Source organism: Lipomyces oligophaga (genome assembly GCF_038497815.1).
Source record: "Lipomyces oligophaga strain CBS 7107 unplaced genomic scaffold V1516scaffold_5, whole genome shotgun sequence".
NCBI lineage: Eukaryota > Fungi > Ascomycota > Lipomycetes > Lipomycetales > Lipomycetaceae > Lipomyces > [Lipomyces] oligophaga.
In genome coordinates, this window is record NW_027117789.1 from 217,487 (window position 1) to 234,516 (window position 17,030).

A 17,030-nucleotide genomic window follows, 5' to 3' on the forward strand; every position below is an offset into this window, starting at 1 on the left:
GCGGAAGCTCCTAGCAGGCAGCGCGCGCAGAAGAAGCGAGCTACGCGTCGCGGGAGAAAAGCACGCGGTCTTATCAATCGCAAGCTCCAGGTCTGAACGCGCGTACAAAACGTCTGTTTGGGTGAGCTGCTTCAGTGGAAAAAAGCTCGTGGGTGGGAAGGCCCGGTCTCCTCGCTAGAGCACTAGGCCGCGCGGCGTGTAGCTGCTCCGAAGTCCAAAAAGAGTAAATTGGATCCCAGAGGGGAAGGTAGTAAACGAAAGTAAATGTATAAGACTTCATATAGATCTAATTTGAAATTCACGTGTAGTTGATCTGGAACTGATTTGACACAGAATTAGATTTGATGTAAAGTTAGTATATGGAAATGAATAGAACAGAAAAGAGATTTAGAACGGACATGATCGCATATAATATTCCACATCAATAGCCCACCAAAACAAGTCCTCGAAAAAAACTTATCCCTGGTCAATTAAAAAAGCACAGCAAAACAATGAAATTCCAGCACAAAAATGCATCGTCAAGATATGACAACTACTCGTAATGTTACATTATGGTGATATCCCTTTCCTTCCCCCCTACTCAAGACTCAATCTAAGGTAAAACCTAGTTTCTTCGCCTCAGCTCTCGGCTGTTCTCCCGACTGCAACGTCAGCGCCTTCAGCGTCGATGCCCAGGAACGCCCATCGAACGCAATCTCTCGCAGCTCTCCATTTTCATATTCTTCGCCTTTTGATACTTATCTTGGTCTACGAAAAACCATCCCTGACTTTCTTCCAGTCGCCGCTGCCGGACATCGTACTCGAAATCGCATTTTGTCTGTAAAGTCCTCACGTATGAGTTTTCCGCTCTTTGGTCCAGCTGCCGAAGCTTGCTTTCAGACAGACCCGATGTATCCCGCGGGTCCACATAGTAGGGGACTTGGTAATTCGATGTCACTCGTTGCTGCGAAAATGTATTTGAAGGACTGAACTCAAACCTAGTTCGAGGCTGGAAAAACCCATCCGATGACGACCCTGAGTCAAACAAAGACGACAGAAGAGGAAAGATAAACAGTAAAAGAAGCGGAAGGAGTTGTACTAGCATACGAGAATTGAATCCCTGACTTTCTCCTTCTCCGGCACCCTGCTGCTGCCGCCGAGGCTGGCCGCCAAATGTCGTGAATGGACTACCACCGCCAAATGAATGCACACGGATTCCAGGTCCACCACCAAACCCGCCAAACGTCTGAAACCCTCCCCCGCCTCCGCCGAAAAACATATTGAACAGCTCTTCCGGGCTCATCTCATCCCCATACATGCCACGACCTCCACCGCCAAACCCTCTTGCACCTGCACTTGAGGCACTACTAAATCCAGACGAACTGCCTCCTCCCATGCCGCCTCTAGAGTCCGGATCCACACCTGTTTGGTCAAATATTCTCTTTTTGTCTTTATCAGATAGAATTTGAAATGCTTTAGATACCACTATATACCAGGTTAGTAAATTCATGTAAACTGTTGTACGCTGACTGATGTTACTATGCTGGGTTTGAAGACATACTTTTAAACGCCTCGTCCGCACCTGGTGCACCATTTTTATCAGGATGCATCAGTAAAGCTAGTTTTCGGTAGGCACGCTTTATTTCACCATCGGAGGCTGTTTTCTCAATGTCCAAGATGGCATAGTATTCATGATGTTTGCAACGTCGAACTCGTTTGACGCTCTCGGCTTGTGCAGGTGTGTAGTCTCGGCTCTGACGACCCTGATTGTGGGCCCGACTATTACCAGACGCATCTGAAGAAGACATTGATCTGAAGCTCTCGTATTAATTCAGACTATTTTTAAATTTCTCCTAGTAGTTCCTATCGAAAGCAATCCCACTCTCCAGCAGTGCAGATGTGAACACCGCGACGATAAAAATCCAAGTACCAAGGACGAAGCAATGCAGAAGTCTTTCAACAAGATTCGAGAAATCACAGAGCGCAAATCCAGATATCCAAGAAACCTCTTCTAGTTTCCGATCGAAATCTTACACTTCTTTATAGCCGGTTCTCACGCTTTTAAAGTGGCGGACTATTGATATCTGGCAATTCCTCCAGTCAGGTTCTTCAAGCTACGATTGTCTCGAGATCTGAGTGTAGCAGTAAGGTGTTGGTGTTATTACACAACAAGTCTTTTGTAGCGCTGGAAGTGGTCTATCTTATCGGAGCTGTTCGCGCTCAAGAGCTACTCCGGCCGATTCCTTGATTCTTCAGGTCAAAATTTTCCTCCAAAAAGCATTTCATGACCTCGACGATACAAGTTTCTCGCATTATAGTTCGACAGACACTGTCAGGATTGCTCAACTCGTGGTCTCGGCCGGCTCTCTGTCACTCGCCGCACTTTATCCAGACCCTACATACTCTGGGAGAACAGACTCGGAATTCACAATCTAGCTCTATATTATTACCACCCGGAAGGAAATTTTTGCAATTGGGTTCTATTTGCCAGTTCTCAACATTGTATCCCAGTCTGAATATGTCTGCACAAAAATACGAATTTGTGGTTATCATTCCTGACCAAGCTGACGCTGTATGTTGATGTGCCGTCGACTTTATCCATTGTCCATTTTCAAGACTAGACAAATGGCAACTTTTCTAATTTTGAAGACAATTTGGCTGATTCGTATAGAATACTCGTCGTATTGGTGTCCGTCAGGCCCATCTTGAAAATGTTCGCAAGCTTTTTGCTGAAGGAATTCTTTCTTCGGGTGGTACGTTATCCTAAACTCTCCTTTACTCCAGCTCTAATAGCTCTTAGGTGCTTATCTTGACGGACCAATTGTAGAAGGCGAAACCCCTTCGTTCCGTGGCTCTGTTGTGACTATCATTGCTGAGAGCAAGGAACAGGTGATTGAAATCATGAAATCTGATCCTTATACGACCGCCGAGGTATGGGATTGGGAAAAAGCACAAATCTTCAATGTAAGTAGTTTTGTGTGTAGTCTGACTTTGATACTAGGTCTGCAAGACTGGAATTTGGTATTAACATTTGTGTAGTTTGCTTGTGCTGTTCGTCAGGCGAAGCCGTAAATATAACTATAAGTTCGACCTGTTCTCTAATCATAATTTCATTGTTATGAATATAAAAGTATGCTCTGATCAGATTTATAATATAAATCATATTTAGACTATGAATCCATATTATCATTTTGCATATTAAATAAGCTCATTTCGTTAATCAACTCCATATAATTACAAATAATTCTCTCCATAGACAATTGTGATTACATAATCATGGCTAAGGTGGCCGTGCGACTATGGCTCAGGACTGTCCTCATCCTGACTTTCAATCTCTCAGCTACGATCCACTCACGATCTTGCCAACCAGTAATCCGTGCTATTCCTCCTATTTTAAAGTGTAATTTCATTTGCTATTGCGCATAGTCTAATCGCAAAAGCTTATTGGTGTTTGATTGGTTAGCAATTTAAGCAAAATGAGTGGATACGATCGTGCGTTGTCGGTCTTTAGGTATGTTGATTCAGCCGTGCTGTGAGAAACACTACTGACATATTTATTTAGTCCCGATGGACACGTTTTCCGTATGTATTGTGCTAGTCAGTTAAAACATAACTAATTGATTCAAGAGGTCGAATATGCTCTGGAGGCAGTCAAACGTGGAACCTGTGCGGTTGGTGTCAAGGGCGCTGACGTTGTTGTTCTGGGATGCGAGAAGCGAACAGCGATGATGCTTCAAGACACCCGTATTACACCGTCTAAAATCGCGGTAATTGATCATCACTGTTGTCTGGCATTTGCAGGTTTGAATGCAGATGCTCGTGTCTTAGTAGACCGAGCTCGGGTCGAAGCGCAATCTCATAGATTGTCAGTGGAGGATCCGGTGACTATCGAGTACTTGACAAAATACATTGCCGGTGTACAACAGAAGTTCACTCAAAGCGGTGGTGTTCGGCCGTTCGGCATTTCGAACCTAGTGATTGGATTCGATCCCTATGACAAAACACCAAGATTATTTCTGACGGAGCCGTCGGGTATCTATTCTGCCTGGAAGGCAAATGCCATTGGTCGAAGCAGTAAAACAGTTCGTGAATTTCTAGAGAAAAACTACACGGAAGAAATGGATCGTGAAGCTACGATCAGACTAGCCATCAAGAGTTTACTGGAAGTTGTTCAGACTGGCGCTAGAAACATTGAGATCGCTTTAATGGCGCCTGGCCAAAAAGTCGAGGTATGTCTTTGCTTTAACCAATAACGAATACGGTCAAGAATTCTAATTACTGCAGATGCTTGATTTCGATACTATTGAGCGATTTGTGAAGGATATTGAGGCCGAAAAGGAAGCGGAAGCAGCTAAAAAGAAGCCCCGTAACCAAACTAGCAGTAACTAGAAGTTGCATTATACTTATAAATATGAGCAGAAGTTTAGTCTTGATGACTTGTAATATACTAAAATTGTTACGGTTGTAAATTGATTTTTGTGCTTGCCGTCTGTCCGAGCTTAAACCCTGCGTAGTAAGAGGTTGCCTAGAACATTGCTACTAGTTTGACAAGCAATTCATTAAAATTTAAGACAATTTGAGATCACGCACTATCGCACAGATTCGATTGTACAAATTTAAATTGAAATAGCCAGAATGTCGACGACGACGTTAACTGAGGATACAGATAATTTCACATCAGCAGAGGAAAGCTTACTACAGGAATTTACCACCGAATTTGTTCCAGAACGCCACGATGTGATCGAATTCGCTGGCATCGACTATTCGATATCTGAAGCTGGGATCTTAAGAGTCGAATTTTGCGGAGTTGCAGTAGAAATCAGGCATGATGGTGGAGCAACTGGTTGCGGAGGAAAAGTTTGGCCAGCGGGAGATCTACTGTCGCGATATTTGATTTCGATTCGAGATGGTGAAGTTGCTGAAGGTGATGATACCGCGAGGAGATTGATCTGGCAAGTGTCCAAACAGAGGAAAATAAAGATCGTGGAACTCGGAAGCGGAACGGGATTAGTTGGGTAGGAATAGATTGCTGTAGTTTTGGAAATGAATAATTGACCGAACAGACTTGCGCTGGGAAATGCGTACAAGAAATATAATCCGGTCGAGTCTGAAAATGGGCTAGATGTCATTGTGACTGATCAAGAGTAAGCATACTGTCTTTGTTTTTACGCACAAATGGAGTTCTAAACTATCTTAGGAACATGTTGAATCTTATGCAGGATAACATCGACCTAAACCACCTCGAAGGTATAGTTCGCGCAGGTGTACTAGATTGGGGAACAGATCTAGGAGGCGATTATGAAGTCAGGCCGGATATAGTTCTGGCAGCGGATTGTGTTTACTTCGAGCCTGCATTTCCTTTACTCGAGAAGACATTAGTCGATTTAGCAACCACTGACACGCTAGTTCTTATGGCGTATAAGAAGCGTAGGAAAGCCGATAGTCGATTTTTCAAGGTACGTTATACAATCTCACACTCTTCACTGATTTACTCCCGAATGGTATTGACAGTTAAGGCCATTAGGAAAAGTTTCCAAATGCAAGAGGTATGTAGATCCAAATCATAACGGCCAGCAATCTGACCAATCTAGATCAAAGGATATTCCGGCTACGAAGAATTTTCAAGAGACAGTACATTTTTGTATCGTCTTATTAAAAAATAAATATATGTACAATTACGTTTCGCATGTCCCGATGACATTGAGACCACTCATCTTGATCGGGTACGGTACGCCTTCGTTGCCTCCGTCTTGTAATGTCGTAAATGGACAGCTTCTTTATGGAGTCCGGTCTCGAATTCCGACGGATAGAAGACTGCTCCAAACATCCGAGCTTCTTCTTCTGTTGTTTGCTGCTCAATTTCTTGCTTAGCTCGGAGTTTGTAAAATTCCTTGCATGCCTGGTTATATGCATCTTGCTGGCTTAGGCTTTCGTTGGCGACTAACCACATAGTACGTTGCACAACACTATAATGTTAGAAACTTGGAATACAAAAAAACAACTAATGACATTAAAAATTACCTCTCTCCTTCCAAAGGCCGGCGATCTTGCTCTAATTTACTCCAATCGTCACGAGTGAATTCTAAAGCGTCCTCCTCTATCAGCAACTTCGGTCTCGCCAATTCCCACGGATGATGCTCAAAAAAGGCTTTTCGAACCGCATCTTCCGGGTATACGATTTTTTTGGGCTTGAACAGGTCCTTAGCTTTCAGCTCTTTCTTCCGTGTCGTCTGTTGAATCCGCTGTAGCTCTTCACTAGTTATCGACGGCCGAATATCTAGAACAGGCGGAGATTCCAGTATAGGTTTGAACCATGCAGGCTCCCGACCACCATATCCAGCTGTTAACATTCTTGATGAACGCTGGAGAACCTCTGCTGCACCCTTCTTTACTTTCATTTTTGATTGCTTTCTGTCGATATCGAACAATTACCTGTTCTTCACCTGATGCTGCCTTCGGCTCAACTTCTAGCAGGGCAACCCGAGAATTTTGATTTCGTGAGTGAACTAGTGCTGACTATATTAAGGGTCTAAAGTTATAGTTAGCATATTAGTAGCTTACACGGATAGAAATTTTAATTGAAATAGTGAAATAATCTGAATATTTTCGAGTTTCACAATTTTATTTGGTTGAGGATTTAGAGAGTTAAATATGATAAAATGGTAGAGCAACTGTAACATATTTCGTTAATCTACTTATAATGTACTACTTTACTTCATATTTCGGTTATTACATTTGATGTCGTCTATACTTTATGACTACGTAAGACATCATAATCCACGGCTTGATTCCTATAGCTTGATGGGGCTTATCTGAAGATAAATATATAGTCTATTATACTTGTATATCAGTGTGCTTGTGTTCTTGGATTTGTTATAAAGTACTCTCTGGTTAAATTCAGTGTGACAAACATATATCATTTGGACTGAATCGTCCAGTCCCTCCTACTAAATGAATTCTGGTGTCTGTCTTAGAGCTCCTTGAGATATCACTTATATCTGGAACAAAAAATTGAGCAGAGCATTCTCACACCACTCTCTGTTTTCTATGGAAACCATTTTCCCTTCGGTGCACGCTGACTTTCATTTGTCTCCAAGCTGGTGAAGAGTTATTGCAAATTTCACCGCAAATAGCTCGACAATATAACTTTTCAACAACTATTTAACAGTCTCATAACTTACAACCATAAGTAAACTTTAATTATCATGTCTAAATCGAAGCACAACTCCAGCAAATCAAACATCATGAGAAGCACAGTTCATTCTGCCATTTTTGACATCGATTTTCCCTCTGAATCGTCAAATGTTTTTCTAGCATCTCGAATCAGTTTTGATAATCGGTGCAACTCGTCGATCCTGCCCAATTTCCGGTAATCGTTTCTGAGAGCAAATTTGAAGTCTTCAACCTTGACCTTATTCCTATTTGACGATCTTGCCATCCGTGCTGCCTCGTGACACTATTTATTGTCAATCTCCTGAACTTTACAATTGCTCAAAAATAAATAAAACCGACCAAATCAATAATATACTCCTCGAGAATATCTTCTAATATTGAAACGGACTCAGGATCAGTGTCCTGGGCACCACCGTATGCGAACATCAAAGCCCGAACTTATCTATGTTAATGCATAATTCAAGAGTCATCTTCGACCGACTTACTGTCATTGGTGAACAAATTTAAATGTCTTCTCTTTCTGTTGCTTTCTACAGACATGGTTGCTTGTTGACTTGATAACGGTTGATGGTGCAGCTAAGAGTGGAATCGTAAAGGAGACCGATTTTAGTTGGGACAAATCTAAATCCCTGTGACAATTGTAATAACACACTCTCTTCTTTACTTTCTCTACAATACTTCCGGAATAACTAAAAATGGTGGGTTGATACAGTAATTACACTAAATTAATGCTAATTTTAATATTCAGTCGGCCCTATTCAATTTCCAATCGCTTCTTTTAGTGATTCTTCTCGTCATTTGCACTTCCACATACGCACATCAAGTTGTCCCGGCAATTATGAATCGGAATCGTCATGGGCATGTAATTCCAGATTTTGGCAGTATGGTATCAAATTAACATATTCAGAGTAATTGGAGTTTTTTGGAAGGCTGCTCGAATTGGCGAACGATTAAGTCCGTACGTGTCGATTTGTTGCATTGTCATGGCCGTAAGTTCATATTCATCTATCTATCACCGTGTACTAATCATAATAGTTTTCTCTTTTTACACAATAATCAGTTCGAGGCTTGTATACTAGTATAAATTTATAGGTGTCTAATAGTATTTATGAAAACTCAAACACTTCTCCCGCACCAGCAATCATCTTCGCGACTCTCGCTGATCCTACCACTCGTTCTAATTTGAAAGCATCCCATTTCGAAAACAATGTCCGCACACTAACTGACGATTGCTCTACCTTTCGATCAGACACAGATTTTACTAGAAACCTTGCTATCTCGGTGTAGAAATTAGGGTTGTCTGGCAATCCATACATGAACACCGTCTCTGCGCCTTTGATCTCATATCTTCGGAAATAATGTAATCGTTCAGTATATAGCATTATCTTAACTTTGCCTTCTCGAAACAACGCTCGAGATCTCGTCAGCTCTGATGTACTTGTATATTCATTGATAGCGACGAACTCGAATCCAGATGATCCTAACTTCTTTCCAATTTGATGTTCTTGCTCGAAATAATTGCGGACTCGAACGTAGTCGACATACGATGGGACCACGATTATTGTTCCTGCCGATGATGCTGATGATTGCCGCATTAACGAAGGAAGCGATTTTGTTGTAAATTGTTTGAATCGTTTGTCTGGATCTTCTTGCGGTGTCGTGGAATAGAATTTCATGAACACATGTGTCATGGATCCCCCAACATCTCCTAATACACCGACATATGAAGGTAAATATTTTACCTTTCCAGCGATGTTCGACATTTGATGGGTATAAAGTGCGTTAATCTCTGGTGTGATGAATTCTGTGAACAATAATGTTTGGCGAAGATATTTCGATTGAGCGTCCAAATACCAATTTCTGATCCGACTAAAGTCACAACCATGAGCATCCTGTGGAATCAAGTTTATATGGTTGAATATATGTAGAATATGATCCCAGTTCTGCATAGCTAGAGAGTTGAGCTGATCCGCAACGACCACTTCTATAGAACTCAGAAAATCAAAATCTCGTTTCCTATCGGTCTTGTCTCCAACAATCAGTCGAAGTCCGAGTGGACTAGCAACGATTAGATCCGACTTATAAAACTCCGTGAAAAGCTTTACTGTTTTACGAGTAAATTTGACTCCCAGTCGAAAATTGTCGTCGTTATTCCCGCTGAAAAACGCACGAAAATCTTCAGGCTTCTTGTCAGACACCAAGCTGTCTGAATGGTACTCATTTTGCAAACGCTTCATATTTTCAGGCTGAGAACCACACAATTGTACAATAGTTTGGAGAAATTTATATGCAGACTCCCGAGTTGGAAGAAGAACCAGAACTTTTGGTCGGGTGAATCCTTGATCCCGCAGCTCAACTGGTTCATCATCGTTGACATGCTTAGCTAGACGAATGTTGTTCTTCAAAATTAAATCCCGAGTTCTGAGCTGTTAGTACTATGCAATTAAAAGGACGCGCACATACTTGAAAACGTGGTTAAGGATATGCAGCGTATAAATATATTGGATCTGTCTGTTATTGTAAAATGACTCGGGAGAATAGAGAACATCCCTATAAGAAAATAGTTTTTCTGCTAGATCTTCTTGTAGGTCTGAAAATATTGATGCTACTTTGTTAGTATTTATTACGAAGAATAAAAAGAAAACCTACTTTTTGATGTATATCTCTTATTGAGCTTGATAAATGGTTCAACGAGTCTTCTTTTGACCTTTCTAGTTAGTACAAAATAACGCAAATTAATTCGAAATACATACATGTACTTTCTCCAACAATGTGATGTTGTGACAACTTATTTCTGCTTGGATCCCATGTTCTGAAGCCGATTGTATAGATAATGAATACCCGGAATCTTCAGAGGGCTTGATTCGATTAGTCGTCCAACCTTTTGATTTGACTGTATTGACAGACTCTGAAAGTTTCGTTGAAGAAGGCTTGGAAAAATGAAGTTTGAATGGGTCGGAATTGTTCTTGGCCGAGTCGGAATCCAAATCGGAATCCGAATCGGAACCCTCTTCATCAATATCTTCATTCTCCTCCTCTTCTTCCTCTTCCTCTACTTCGGTCTTCAGTCCCTCCTCATCTTTTTCCTTGCGCTCGTCGTTCGGCACACTCTTTGATTCTTGTACTATTTCCGACAGTGATTCCTCTCGTTTACTTCTCTTTTTCTTCGACTCGCTATATTTTGTAGACGCTCGTTTCGCCATGTTGCCAATTCCATATTCTGAAAAATTATTGAATGAATTCGTTTGGGACTTTTCAGGACTGGATAGATTTTTAAAGCTATCCGACATGAGGAGGACAGCTATTGCGACCAGCCAGTCTATATATTACTATTGAAAAATTTAAATTATATACTTCAATTTAACTGAATGAAAATTAATTATATTGAAGACATGAACAAGAGAATCTCAATTCTTACGACTTAAACAGAGACAGATAGAATCGTACAGTCGATGCTTGATACTCAAGCGTCTTGAATGGAGTGTTTAAATAAAAGAAATTATCAATAATAATTAATAGACATGAGCAAATAATTCATAACAGAATTTATAAATCGGATTCTATTAAGATAATACACGGTGACCACTGAACAATTGTTTCAATTGATCCAACTCAACTTCCAATGTACTATAAGGCGCCCGGTAAGACACACGTGACAGAACGACACAAAATTTTTCCTTCGCCATCAATTATCTTCAAGAGAGTTGAAGACAAGTTTCTATTTCGTGCCAGATAAGATACGATATCTCGGTGATATTGTGACGGAAATTTGATTGGATATTCATAAATATTCATAGAAATACACATATAGCGGGATACTAATCGGAACACTATCGGGAAAATGTCAACAGGTTCATTTCTGCATCTCTGCAAGCCAACTACATTTTCAAGTTCGTTGCCTAGTGCAGCAACAGCGCTGAATGTTGTAGTCCATCCTCAGGTTTGTAGATGCATCTTTTATTAGGAACTGGAATTGCTTGACTAACGTATTTGAAAAGGCACTGTTTTCAATGCTGGACCATTCGCTGAGGAGAAACTCGGATCAAGACCGAGTGATTGGAACTTTACTTGGAACACGATCAGAAGATGGAACGGAGATCGAAATTCGAAGTGCTTTCGCTGTTCCTCATGCTGAAGCAGATGCTCAGGTCGAGATCGATATGGAGTACCACAAGACTATGTATAACTTGTATCACAAGGCTAATCCTAAGGAGATTCTTGTTGGATGGTAAGTAGATCTGTTTCAAATGGTGGCCCTTGAACCGAGGATTAACTCCTGATAGGTACGCTACTTCCCTCGATTTAAACCCACTCGATGAATTGATCCAGTATTTTTATTACACTTCCGCACATGGTACATTTCCTCATCCCGCAGTCCATCTAACTATGCAAGCCGACCCGCGTGCTGAGCTTTCTGTACGGACATATATTTCTACATCTGTCGGTGTCATCCCCGAACAAGTTGCTGACAGCTGTCTTTTTGTTCCTGTGCCTCATGAGTTACGGTACTCTGATGCTGAACGTAGCGGATGTAAGTGATTGCTTAAATTGCGGTGAGACGATGGATGCTCTGGAACTAAATATTAACGACTTCTAGTGGAATTGATTGCAAATGCTAAAGACTTTGAGAGTAGAGAGATCTCGATTGTGAACGATGTCCATAACTTGGAAAATTCGATCGAACAAGTCTTGGAGATGATCGACCGGGTAGGCAAATATGTGTCGTCAATCATAGAAGGCAAGCAGAAAGGGAGCATCGAGGTAGGCAAGTTTTTATACTCCAGCTTAACTCTGGCGCCTAAGGTGGATGCCGATGAACTAGAGCAGTTATTTAATTCTCATTTACAAGACGTCTTGCTCATGGTTTACTTGAGCAATACCTTGAAAGCTCAGGTCGAGCTGTTCAATAATCTTAAACGGAGTCAGGCAATGACTTTCCGGATGGGCGTTTAAAATCTGTGGTTAGACTTGTACTTGTGCTATGATGTTGAAATAAAAGAATTGATTTACTCCACTTTTGTAGGTTATTATTGCATGTGAGGAAATGGTCTGTCTAGCTAAGCATGTCTGATTATATAATATTTTTCACGGAGTACACGTGAGAAATGGGTTTAGGGGGAGAGTGAGCTAGGAGGAATTCGAAGGGGTAAAAATTAATATTACGAGATAAATTGGAAAACTGATGAGCTTGAGAAGGCATAGCAGAAGCGAATTAGCGCGAGAAAGAGTACTGACCGGACGAAGCTGATTAGATCGAGCTGACCGGTTGTAAAGCAAGTCACAGAAGCAAGGAATCAGTGAAAGGAGATACCGGCTGTATCAAGAGACCAATTGCAGATTTGGTCTTGGAAGACCAGAACCATAGGCCAAGGGCGGTCGAAAGACTAAATGTCCGAGGAGGATCATACTAGTAGCGACCAGATCAACGAAGATGAATCTGACGGATCGAATCATGGCACAGCTGGGAAGCCCAGGACAGCCACTCGAGAAGCTGTAGGCGGAGGAGGATCGATATGGCTGTGGTGGTTCAATATATTCACAAACGTGATTTACATGTCGTTAATTTTGCTGACGATTCCGCTGGCATTTGACGTTGGGGGAGAAGAGTGTGGACTTGCGTTTACGGTGACTTTGGCGATCTTCTATCTTTCGATGGCCACTATCAGACTGCTGGGACGGAACACGAAGTTTAGTACAGCGACCCAAGTTGTGTATTATTCGCAACATGTCATTATTCCCTCTTTGTTCATAATGTTTTTAAATCTTTACAACGAGGATGGTAATACGAGTGGAAAGGGAGCTCGGGAACAGTCTGTGTATTATGGGTTGGGTGGATTAGTTGTGCGGATCTGGCGGACCTTCTTAGAGAGCTCTACTGCACTTTTTGCGATTCTTGAAGGATTCTGCACGCTGCTCGTGATCCAAACTGCGGGTGAGATGAGCCGTTGGCTCGTGATGAGGAAGAAGAGTGATCCTGAGACGGGAGAGGCCCGGCGGTCAGAAGTATGGACTGTGACATTATTGGTTGTGTGTGCCAACCTGGTCACCTATGCACTGTATTTCCTGTATCGGATATACACCTTTCCCACGGCGATGGGTGAGGTCAACGCTACGTTAGTGGGAGTTTTGTTGACTGCGACTGTGTTTATCGGGGGATATGGAATTGCGTCGCGGCGTGGCACGTTAGTGGAATCGAGTCTGTTGTTTGCATATATGGTATTTTGTCTGTATGAGACTTTTACAGACTTTGGAGGCTATTCGGGGAGCTCAGGGGAGGGCGGCGCGACTGGGGGAGCAGGAGGTGTAGGAGCAGGAGCGGGAACAAACTATGGTGGTGTTGATTATGGAACGGCCCTTGGAACGATAGCTCGTCGGGTGGTGGAAACAGTGCCGGGCAGTTTTGTGACGGTGTTGGAAATAGTCATGGCTGCCATGTCTACGATAACGCCGTCGATTGCAGTTTCGCTGGTGTACCGGATGGGTGTTTTGTTTGCAACTACGCAGATCATTCCAGCGCTGGGAGAAGACCAGACATCGTCGATGTCGTTGTCGTCGCTGTCGACGGCGCCGTCGCCGTCGTCGCCGCCAACGCCATCGCTACCGCCGTCTGCGACCAAGAAGGCGAATGGCCGTGGAACCAAAGGCAAGAGTGGTCATTGGGAGCCGCCGGTTGTTGTGCTGTACGGGCCGGTTGTGTTGATTGCTGTGTATTCGCACCTGCTAATGCAGCACTTTGGTCTATTGGATGCGCAGACGCGGATCGGAGGAGTGTCGCTCAACACCTGGCAGCTATGGAGCTGGACAAATGGCTTCGTGACATTGGGTCTTTACACGATCGAGCTTGGCAATGGGGGAGGCGGAGGAGGAGGAGTTGCTGGAGCAGGAGGAGGAGCCGGCGGCGGAGGCGATGGCGGAGAGGGACTACGGATTGTTGATGGCATAATGCGACGATGGCGATAAGTTTCATGTTTATTAATAATGCAAGGAAATACAGGAAGTGTATGATATGTGAAGGTGAATGTATGGTCTGGCATGACTTTGCTACAAGTACTTCCCGATAGGGCAACATCAACAAAACAACAATAGAACGACAACAGCTAAAACCACGTACGGGTGAAACGCGTAGTTGACGCGTCTCAGACGAGTGACAGCGCCCTAAAGCGGCTAGCGGCCGTTCCTGCGCTGTCAGGGTCTTCGGTGTGCAATTTCCCAAATCAGAAGCAGGGGGGTGTATTGGGCTTGAACGGGAGATTTACCGGTCTGTGCGGAGCTAGGCGAGTTGCCTGTTCGGGACGGTTCGACACGCGTGAGCCCGTTTTGGACTTGCAATTTTGTCTGAGGAATCCTGGCGAGATTTGTTTGTTCTTTTTGTTTCTTTTCCACGACGGCGTACGCTGTCTAATTGGGCGTGTTTCCCTTTATTATATTGCGCAGGGTTTACAGGGTTTTGCAGGGCTTTCAGGGTTGGATACGTCGCAGCGGCCCCGTTTGTTGTTGGGCGATCGTCCTAGTACTCGGTCGGATCATCGTCATCTTGCGTCTTGTACGCACTAAGCAAGGACCGAGCAATCTGGTCGCGCGTCGCTGTCCTTCTTCATCTTGTCTACTTCGTGAACTTTTCTTTCTCTCTCACTTTTGCATTTTTTCTGCCGTGCCTTAGTCTGTCAAAACCCCCGTCCGTGTCGTAGCAACAGATGTTGTTCGCCCAACATCTTGTTGCCATCGCAGGCTTCGCGGCGATGGCTCCGGCCGTCGCTGCCTTTGACTTCTCGCTGCCGTTCTTCGGCTCGTTCGCAGCAAAATCGCGCGCTGCAACAAATCTCGTCCACCACCATCGCCATCTCCCCCGAGCCTTTGGCAACTCGACCCAGGCCCCGTATCCTTACACGAACTCGTCGTCGCCGCCCTATCCGTTTTCCAACTCCTCTTCCGCTGCTTATTCCTTTCCGACCGCGTCGTACTCGAACATCACCCACCCGCCGTTTCTAAACATCTCGACTTCGCTGCCGAATGCGACTTTTACGTCTCCGCCAAACGCTACTTATACGGGTGTGTGAACCAGCATGGTCCTCTTCTTAGCTCAAAACATTCACTAACATGCCATCCTTCATTAGATGACGATGAATACACGTCGACCGTATATCAAATCGTGTATGTTACCGTCGACCCCGAGCCAGAACAGTCGACGTCCTCAGGGACCGACCTCGGCTACGCAAGTCCCACGTTGGAGATTGACCTTGTCACGCGCGTTATGACTTTGACCTCCACAGTGACGCGACTCTCGACTTATACTTCGCTGTCTGTTTCTGACGATGTCACGTCTACCATCGAGCTTACGGCTACGTTGACCTCTACGCAGTATATTCCGTCGACCACTGTCGAGACGTCTACTGTGGACAGTGGCCCTACAACCACATATACCGTGTTTTCCACGTTTGTCATTTACGAGTCTGTACCGGCAGTTGAGACCACAGAGTACACTTCTGTGACGACGCCAGGAACTTACACTTTTGGAGATCTGACCACGACCATCACTGCTACTGGAACCGTCATTGTTCCTTGCTCCACCGGCTATTCGGTTCCCGACGCCTCCACGACCGATGGAGGAGCAGTTGTAATTTCGTATGTTCCCTTATCCTCCTCGAGCACTTCGATGAGTGCGACCGCGACCTCGTCGTACGCTGTTCAAACAGATGATTCTGCATTTGATTTGGATACGTCTAGCGAAAGTGGGAGCTTGACTGAGACTGTTGACACAACTTCGACATATACGGTATATGCCAGTACTACGCCAGCATCCAATGGCACATATGTTCCCGCAAGTGAAAGCAGTCCGGCAGCTAAGAAACTTCTTCGCCGCAGAATTGAAGTTCCCCAAATTCAATTTGGCGTACCCGCGAGTGAACTCTTTGGAATTACTTATTCGCCTTACACTTCCTCGGGGGAATGTAAGCCAATCACCGAAATTACATCGAACTTGGTTGACATATCAACAAGAGGATTCAAAACAGTTCGGCTTTATTCGCCTGATTGCTCGAGTCTCGAGGCTGCAACCGCCGTCTGGGAGTCGCTCGGGCTCAAGGTCATTCTTGGGATCTCGCTCACAGAGGCGTATTCTACGCCGGCAGGCAAAGCTTCCGCTGATATTCAGATTCATGCTCTCGAGCAATTTGAAAATTGGGATGCAGTCGAGATGGTTGTAGTTGGAAATGAGGCCGTATTCAACGAACAGATTTCTATCTCAGATCTTGTTGCATTGATTGGCAAAGTTCGAAATGTACTTCGTTCAAGCGGATACCTGGGCCCTGTCACGACTGCAGAAACACCTTCGACTCTTGCGAAAAATGCGGAGCTCATCTGTTCTAGTGTAGATGTTCTTGGCGTTAACGCACATCCATTTTTCGATGCTTCAATTACGCCGTCAAATGCTGGCTACTTCGTTCGGACGGTGATTAACCAGGCTGATGGATTATGCAATCACGAAAAGAATGTAGTGATTCTTGAAACTGGTTGGCCCTCTGCAGGGGAAGGATCTAATGGCAATGCTGTGCCTGGTCCCGAACAACAGGCCGAAGCAATCTCAAGCATTCGAACTGAAACTGAGGGATTGAACGATGTCGTATACTTTACGTTTGCGGACGATGATTGGAAATTACCTGGTGCTTTTGGTGTCGAACAGCGATTTGGAGCTGCTCACTTATTTTAAGACGTTTATTTTTCCTCTATGAATTATTGTATTTTGCTACTCTCGTTTAGTCGTCAGATGGACCTTATTACCACACTCGTTTTATATTGCTATTATTTTTGTGAAATGATCAGATGAATGTAAGATGGATGTGAGATGGTGAAATAGATGAACGCAATCTATGGACTAGTTT

General features: G+C 43.7%; 11 protein-coding genes across 11 annotated transcripts; 7 read left to right on the forward strand and 4 right to left on the reverse strand.

Annotated features, from left to right (window-relative positions):
- Positions 1-322: 322 nt before the first annotated feature.
- On the reverse strand, positions 323-2,068 carry V1516DRAFT_394131 (DnaJ domain-containing protein). Its single transcript, XM_066918986.1, has 2 exons — positions 1,541-2,068; positions 323-1,464 (listed from the first exon to the last, which is right to left on the reverse strand). Exons 1-2 carry the CDS (start codon positions 1,785-1,787, stop codon positions 659-661), a joined length of 1,053 nt encoding a protein of 350 aa, XP_066776599.1. The 5' UTR covers positions 1,788-2,068; the 3' UTR covers positions 323-658.
- Positions 2,069-2,497: 429 nt separating this feature from the next.
- V1516DRAFT_625930 (uncharacterized protein) lies at positions 2,498-3,051 on the forward strand (the record flags this gene model as incomplete). Its single annotated transcript, XM_066919727.1, has 4 exons — positions 2,498-2,551; positions 2,651-2,732; positions 2,780-2,943; positions 3,019-3,051. 4 exons carry the CDS (start codon positions 2,498-2,500, stop codon positions 3,049-3,051), a joined length of 333 nt encoding a protein of 110 aa, XP_066776600.1.
- A 280-nt stretch (positions 3,052-3,331) lies between these two features.
- Positions 3,332-4,452, forward strand: V1516DRAFT_691584 (nucleophile aminohydrolase). Its single transcript, XM_066923862.1, has 4 exons — positions 3,332-3,490; positions 3,542-3,561; positions 3,607-4,208; positions 4,264-4,452. Exons 1-4 carry the CDS (start codon positions 3,456-3,458, stop codon positions 4,366-4,368), a joined length of 762 nt encoding a protein of 253 aa, XP_066776601.1. The 5' UTR covers positions 3,332-3,455; the 3' UTR covers positions 4,369-4,452.
- A 40-nt stretch (positions 4,453-4,492) lies between these two features.
- Positions 4,493-6,075, forward strand: V1516DRAFT_676437 (putative methyltransferase-domain-containing protein). The gene is made up of 5 exons (XM_066922419.1): positions 4,493-4,994; positions 5,043-5,123; positions 5,177-5,435; positions 5,496-5,525; positions 5,571-6,075. The coding sequence occupies exons 1-5, from the start codon at positions 4,615-4,617 to the stop codon at positions 5,640-5,642; spliced, it is 822 nt and encodes a 273-aa protein (XP_066776602.1). The 5' UTR covers positions 4,493-4,614; the 3' UTR covers positions 5,643-6,075.
- On the reverse strand, positions 5,598-6,435 carry V1516DRAFT_676442 (mitochondrial 37S ribosomal protein mS23). The gene is made up of 2 exons (XM_066922420.1): positions 6,001-6,435; positions 5,598-5,945 (listed from the first exon to the last, which is right to left on the reverse strand). Exons 1-2 carry the CDS (start codon positions 6,375-6,377, stop codon positions 5,690-5,692), a joined length of 633 nt encoding a protein of 210 aa, XP_066776603.1. The 5' UTR covers positions 6,378-6,435; the 3' UTR covers positions 5,598-5,689.
- Positions 6,436-6,804: 369 nt separating this feature from the next.
- Positions 6,805-7,815, reverse strand: V1516DRAFT_652186 (transcription initiation factor IID, 18kD subunit-domain-containing protein). The gene is made up of 3 exons (XM_066920274.1): positions 7,638-7,815; positions 7,492-7,589; positions 6,805-7,435 (listed from the first exon to the last, which is right to left on the reverse strand). The coding sequence occupies exons 1-3, from the start codon at positions 7,690-7,692 to the stop codon at positions 7,238-7,240; spliced, it is 351 nt and encodes a 116-aa protein (XP_066776604.1). The 5' UTR covers positions 7,693-7,815; the 3' UTR covers positions 6,805-7,237.
- On the forward strand, positions 7,798-8,273 carry V1516DRAFT_676445 (uncharacterized protein). The gene is made up of 4 exons (XM_066922421.1): positions 7,798-7,850; positions 7,901-8,010; positions 8,060-8,141; positions 8,188-8,273. Exons 1-4 carry the CDS (start codon positions 7,848-7,850, stop codon positions 8,206-8,208), a joined length of 216 nt encoding a protein of 71 aa, XP_066776605.1. The 5' UTR covers positions 7,798-7,847; the 3' UTR covers positions 8,209-8,273.
- Positions 8,259-10,355, reverse strand: V1516DRAFT_686040 (uncharacterized protein; the record flags this gene model as incomplete). The annotated part of the gene is made up of 4 exons (XM_066923643.1): positions 8,259-9,573; positions 9,616-9,757; positions 9,802-9,859; positions 9,906-10,355. 4 exons carry the CDS (start codon positions 10,353-10,355, stop codon positions 8,259-8,261), a joined length of 1,965 nt encoding a protein of 654 aa, XP_066776606.1.
- A 436-nt stretch (positions 10,356-10,791) lies between these two features.
- On the forward strand, positions 10,792-12,322 carry V1516DRAFT_691589 (JAB1/Mov34/MPN/PAD-1 ubiquitin protease-domain-containing protein). Its single transcript, XM_066923863.1, has 4 exons — positions 10,792-11,092; positions 11,151-11,380; positions 11,436-11,683; positions 11,750-12,322. The coding sequence occupies exons 1-4, from the start codon at positions 10,994-10,996 to the stop codon at positions 12,103-12,105; spliced, it is 933 nt and encodes a 310-aa protein (XP_066776607.1). The 5' UTR covers positions 10,792-10,993; the 3' UTR covers positions 12,106-12,322.
- V1516DRAFT_676452 (ICE2-domain-containing protein) lies at positions 12,323-14,587 on the forward strand. The gene has a single exon (XM_066922422.1). It carries the CDS (start codon positions 12,541-12,543, stop codon positions 14,110-14,112), a length of 1,572 nt encoding a protein of 523 aa, XP_066776608.1. The 5' UTR covers positions 12,323-12,540; the 3' UTR covers positions 14,113-14,587.
- V1516DRAFT_397477 (glycoside hydrolase superfamily) lies at positions 14,480-17,015 on the forward strand. The gene is made up of 2 exons (XM_066918989.1): positions 14,480-15,201; positions 15,267-17,015. The coding sequence occupies exons 1-2, from the start codon at positions 14,847-14,849 to the stop codon at positions 16,856-16,858; spliced, it is 1,947 nt and encodes a 648-aa protein (XP_066776609.1). The 5' UTR covers positions 14,480-14,846; the 3' UTR covers positions 16,859-17,015.
- The last annotated feature ends 15 nt before the right edge of the window (positions 17,016-17,030 follow it).